This window comes from Folsomia candida, unplaced genomic scaffold, assembly GCF_002217175.1.
Source record: "Folsomia candida strain VU population unplaced genomic scaffold, ASM221717v1 Fcan01_Sc006, whole genome shotgun sequence".
Classification (NCBI taxonomy): Eukaryota; Metazoa; Arthropoda; class Collembola; order Entomobryomorpha; family Isotomidae; genus Folsomia; species Folsomia candida.
In genome coordinates, this window is record NW_019091198.1 from 6,280,718 (window position 1) to 6,286,717 (window position 6,000).

The window sequence follows — 6,000 nt, forward strand, 5'->3', positions numbered from 1 at the left end:
GTAAAAGTCATGGCCTGTTTCTAGCTGTCCCAAAAGAAATTCCAGCATACAGGCCAGATACTGCCCCAGTACGACGACGCCAACCACTGGTTCGACCATTTTGGCAAGAAGAGCGAGATTCCGCTCCTTGCTTTACGTTCCACTTGCGACCTCGTGTCGTACAATTCCATCATCCAGCATGCAAATTGCTGTGTTGCTTGAGTGGAAAACCAACCCCAACTGTAAGTTATATTGCCCAATGTTGATAATTATTAGATTAGGTGCTAATTATTAATTTGCAGCGGGTGTTAAAAATTTTTTCCTCGATATCTTCAATTTAGGTAAAATGGTTCAAAGGAACCAGGGAATTGAGCAAGAATGACTACACCATGACACATGCTGATGGTGTGGTAACACTGGAAATTTTGGATTGCAAACCCGACGACTCTGGAAAGTACCGCTGCGTTGCAACAAACCCTCTTGGAAGTGACGAAACTGTTTGTGTAGTCATTGTAGAAGGTGAAGGATGGCATTCTTATACCTAAAAATTCACTTATTACTATCAACCTGCAATGTTACACTTTTTTACAACTTTAAGTGTTCTGATATTTTCTCTACATGCATTTCCTTTACATTTAAATTAATCAGTGCTACCGAAATTAAGCTACAAAACTGTACATACCGTATTGAATAATTTTGTCGTTATCTGGTCACATTGACAGTTATTTTGCCAATGATATCCTAACAACAACAGCAGTCCTCTGTTCATCCCATAGCTTTTTAGCTTTTTATCGTTGTGAAATGCTCCTGATTGATTGCTTTTCCTTCATTTGTTGTCCCATTGCAAAAGTTTATTTTGAAGCTTCCTTGCTCAGACCAGAGAATATTTTGCTCCAATACTGCCAAAGACCCCACTTTAATTCCTTATTATTACTATGAAAGTTTTCCCCGACCCACTTTCCAAGATGTATTTATTGCCCTTGTTGCCTCCATTAGTGCCTGCCTGCTTCCAATCAATTTTCACTCCGACCACTTTTGAAACTTTCGTAACGACAACGAAAAGCTAAAATACTCGATACTGTTAAATGTTTACTTTACGATACGAATATTTACGATTTACATCTATAAACTGACGTACAATGATAAAATCTATGCTATGCTATTTTAAAATCTTGAAATGAAACTTCAAAATGCTAAACGCTGCTTTGTTCATAATTTTCTAATGCACATATTCCCCATCATATTGCATAATATCCTATATCTAAATAGCTACTTAGTTTTACAGACATTACCGTGCTTCCCGACTTTCCCGAGCCGCTCGCTCCCCCCAAAAAAGCCAGTATTTGACAATTGTTAGCGTGAGATGTAGTAGATATGACCGTAAATCTTGAAACACGGACCACGTATGATTTTGCTTTTCAAACCCCCTTCTGTTTTCAATAATCACACATCCTTTTATAAACTGCACTTTGATTTGTAATATTTTTGGCTGCCTATTTGTGTGGGGGCTTTTATTTTGATGATGCCAGTACTTTGTTTTGAAAATGAATGCTATTTTTGTGGTATAATTTTTTTCACTATACAATGTGATGCTGAACTTTCGCTAGTTTTCTCTTTCAGTTTTTGTTAGCACTCGATAGTTTAAGAATCCAGTAGTAGTCCGAATCATAGTGGCATGAACCACTTTAAAAAAGAGTGGTTGTGGTCATGTGAAAGTTGCGGAGATTGCTTTCACTCCCTCGCTGTCTATCTGGACATCGTTCTCGATCCCTGGAGGTCTTCCCGGATTGGACGTTAAACGCAGGATATCGACGAAGATCAGTGTGGGTGTTGATTGGCTTTCTCTTCCATGTTGATACCTCTCTTTGCCATATTGCCACACCTTTGTTCAACACAAGACCACCGCATCATCGGACATTTGCACATTCCTGTCGCATAGTTTAGATTAAATTAGGTTGCAGTCACTGACTGTCACTCAATTAATTTCTAGGGGACTCATCCACTCCTGAACAACACCAGCTTGCCCATAATTTACTTCACTCTGGAGGTAACTTTCTCTTTTTGTGTGTAGTTTATGTATTTTCTCACGTATTGCTTTCACCCTTTGCATCATCGTTTTCCGCTTTTGCATCTTTAAGCATGAGCTTTTTTGTAATGCTGGAATGTTATCTGCTTCAAAATTTGAGTAGTAGTACAAAATCCAAGTAGATCTTTATTGTTTTTAACACTACTGAGTTTGTTAAGTCCTTGTACAAATCAAGGGTTTGTAACGCGAGAAAAGAGAAAGGTGACGTGGTGAATTTATGATGATTAAAAAATAGGTTTGAATAGTTTTACATTTTCAAAAACTTTTTTTTAGATTTTCGCCGGGTTAAATTATTACATGCTAAATAGAAAGTTATTTAGATGGTTTTCCAAAAGCGTGATGATTTTTCGTGGTCAAGACTAGCGATTAGTACTGCCATCATTTTTTGCAGATCTTTATTATGTGACATACTTTTTAAATTTGCTCTCATAAGTTTTGATTTTTGCTCCAATCCATCCCACACTGATGGAATTTTTCGTTGATTTACCATGATGGATTTTTAATATCCAAGATAATGATTTTTTGGGACTTAAATGTTGTTTTTGAATTGACTACAGACCGTAGATACATGCCCGAGACGCCCGCACGACCAAAAGAAGTAGCGAAACCGGTGGCTGACACAAGATCCTCTGGAGCCACTTATGGAAACCAGAAAGTTAGTATTGTTTTACCACTACTATTTTTGTAAAGGTACCGAGTAAGACAACAGATTCTTTAACTTTACATATTTATGCAGGCTGCTGCAACGATTGGAATCTCCACTCCCGCTGTAAACGGTATCAAAAGTTCAGCCCCATCTACACCGAGTAGGACTGCAAAACCTTATGGAAAAACATTGGACGCAACCGGAAGTCCTTCCAGGTCGAGGTCCACCACACAAGAACTTAACTGTAAGCGTAATTATCATCATGTGTTTTTCAAATAAGAAGGCGATTGCAGAAAATACGTACATACTAATTTTACACCTTTGAATATTAATACGTAGTGCCTACCGATAGCGGAATGTCCGCTCCTGGGGTATCCAAAGCTATGCCAGCTAGTTTGTCAGTAAAAGACGGAGAAGCTCTTGCGATCACTTGCGAATTTAGTGGAGACCCTGAGCCACAAGTTAGTTGGACCAGAAACGGAGAACCCCTCGTGTCCTCAGAAGCAGTGGCATTAAAGTATAGAAATCGTGTCGCGACCCTTACCATTCCCGAAGTGTTCCCTGAAGATGAAGGGACTTACGTTTGTAAAGCTACAAACTCTGTTGGAAAAATTGAATCCAGTTGTTCCCTTAAAGTCCTTCGTAAGTTGTATTATCTTACATAATTGTAATTATGATATTACACTTATCCAAATATTAATATTTAAAACTAAATTGGTTGGTTGGTTATGTAGCCATGGAAGGAGGTAAAAGAGCAGGCAAGGGTTCAACAGACAATGCACCCGTAATTGTTGGTCACCTTCAATCAGCCATAGTTCCGGATGCCACCCCTGTTAATTTAAGTTGCCGAATAATCGGTAAGTTTCCTCAAGGAGTGATCCATAAATGATGTCACAGAAGAGGGGAAGGGGGGGGTAACTGTTGGCGTGACAGCTCCATTTGCTTCACAATTCCATTTCACAATTCACAATTCCATTTGCTCCATTTGCTTAATCCGTAACAAATTGAAGGATGAGGGGGTAAAAGTGAACATTTTTCGTGACATGAATTATGGATTACCCAAATATTTATTTATTTGAGTATTTAAGTATATTATTCTCTTTTTTAATAAAAGTTTCCTCGTAGTATAAATTTACAAGACGCAAAGTATAACATAAGCTTTAATCTTGTATGCTTTACAGGAACTGATAAATTTGACGTAGTATGGTTACATAATGACAAAGAAATCAAACCCAGCAAAGACTTCCAATACGAATCGTCTGGAGAAAATAGAATTCTTAGGATTTCCGAAATATTCCCTGAAGACTCGGGTACCTACACGTGCGAAGCTTTCAACGACGGTACTATTCTTGATTCATTTGTGCTGCCTATCATTTGTTGTTACCAATTATAAAATAACTAAATTGTTTTATTGTGGTTGGCGCAGCTGGAGAAGCATTTAGTTCTTGTACATTAATCGTTGTTGGTTAGTACTTCAAAAAATTTTGCTTCATTATAATTACTGTTGTTTGCCTCATAAATACTGTGTTAATTATGTCTATAGTTCCTAACGAAGAACAAAAGAGCATATCTTTCAAGACATTCCCAAAATCTGCAACAGTCAAAGAAGGAGAAAGTGTAACATTTTCTTGTGAGGTAGAGAAAGCTCCTCAATCAGGTAAGAGAGTTTACCACTTCTTCTTAAAGTCTCCATACTTCACACAACTCTTAAATAACATTTGTATTTAATTTTGGTTCCTCCAGTGGAATGGTCCAAGGACGGTAAACCATTGTCAGAAACAGCAAAAGTGCACATTCAAGCCCCCGGAAAAACAAAGTTCCAACTCGAAATCTCGAATTGTGCAGCGAGTGACATGGGACAATACTCAGTGAAAGTGGAAGGAAAGAAAGGAGTGTCAATTGCATCATTTGCCAACAATGTAGTTCCATCCAGCACACCCTTATCATAAACCCAACATGAGCGTAAAGGTTTGCGCTATGCCTCTGTCTAGTCACTATGATGTAAATAATCTAGTCACTTCAAATTGGTACTCGTGACATTAAGAAACTGTAGGTTAAAAACGACTTGGTATTACAATGGTGGTGCATGCGGAGAAGAGGAATGAGTGTTTTTTTGACCAGAAGTGATACATGAGTTTATTCCATTTCCTGTGGAATTGATGATTGAGAAGAGCGTTTATACGTATGCATACCAGTTAACTTGCTTGGTTGGTTTCTTAAAGAGAGCGAATGTTATGTTTATTATTATTTTACGCTAAATGTTTTGTCAACGCACTATAGTTACGATACGTTTAGTGTTTACACCACTCCTCCCACCACAGTAAATGTATTTCCACCGCCGTCCTGCCACGTCCAACATATCGACCAACAACAACGCCCGAGACACTGGTGTCCAATAAATAAATGTCCATTAACTACTGCTACTCACTGCCTTCTTCGTAAAATGCTTATAAAAATGTACTCTCACTTACGTACCATGCAACAGAAGAGTTCACGTATTTGTACCATATTTTAGTAACATATTTTGACAACAAAACCAAAAATGTCCAATATTCTACTACTACAATACTGCAACACACACGTCTGTCTTCCATTGGAACTGATAATAATGAGCAAAACTAGGGGTCTTCGCGTCTACGACTTAATTTTCTTATCATCGTTGTGACTGTAAATATGCTAACATAAGTAAATTTAGGATACATACAACGGCACAATCTACTATTTTAGGATTAGATCTTGCCAAATCAGAGTCAAATAAACGCAGCAGTGTTATGAACTCAATAACAATTGACAAATTACTTCCTTACGTAGTCACTATGATTTAGCACCGTCCAAAAATAATCAATCGGTCATCAATTTCTGCAAACACTATTGACTGCTCGATGCACAAAATGAAATCCTACATTTAAGCTACAAGTAATTACCTAGTGTAAGATAATATTTACCTGAATTTTGTGAACTTTATTCTCGGTAAATAAACAAGGGTTAAGAATTTATTTTTTCTTTGCTTTTGACTCCAATTCATTTTTACTAGTAACATGCTTAATCCTAAATTTCTGCATCATCTCCTCGGTGCAGCTCTCACAATGCATACTAATTCTAAATATGACAAGTTATTGTGCAAGTCTTTCCTGTCGATTAACGACAGCAATATTTTTAATACGCGATCGTTGGTCTGGTATTCCAACTATTCTACATACATTAAAGTCAATCTTCATACGTTGATATTGAGGAATGCACGCAGTAGTGGTAATATCAGTACAGATGTACATATTTAGTAGTGAAATGA

General features: G+C 37.5%; 1 protein-coding gene across 16 annotated transcripts in view; it reads left to right on the forward strand.

Annotated features, from left to right (window-relative positions):
• The window catches only part of LOC110851398 (twitchin), a 68,708-nt gene extending 63,001 nt beyond the window's left edge, over nt 1-5,707 (forward strand). For 15 of the 16 annotated variants that reach the window (XM_035852911.1, XM_035852912.1, XM_035852909.1 and 12 more), the window contains 11 exons: nt 25-221; nt 321-498; nt 1,970-2,026; nt 2,623-2,720; nt 2,802-2,955; nt 3,051-3,353; nt 3,446-3,568; nt 3,893-4,051; nt 4,138-4,176; nt 4,255-4,368; nt 4,455-5,707. In XM_035852911.1, the coding sequence (XP_035708804.1) occupies nt 25-221; nt 321-498; nt 1,970-2,026; nt 2,623-2,720; nt 2,802-2,955; nt 3,051-3,353; nt 3,446-3,568; nt 3,893-4,051; nt 4,138-4,176; nt 4,255-4,368; nt 4,455-4,660 (1,628 nt within the window). In that variant the 3' untranslated portion in view covers nt 4,661-5,707. The remainder of the gene's footprint in view (nt 1-24; nt 222-320; nt 499-1,969; nt 2,027-2,622; nt 2,721-2,801; nt 2,956-3,050; nt 3,354-3,445; nt 3,569-3,892; nt 4,052-4,137; nt 4,177-4,254; nt 4,369-4,454) is intronic. The other variant, XM_035852913.1, reaches the window with a different exon arrangement.
• Nucleotides 5,708-6,000: the final 293 nt, after the last annotated feature.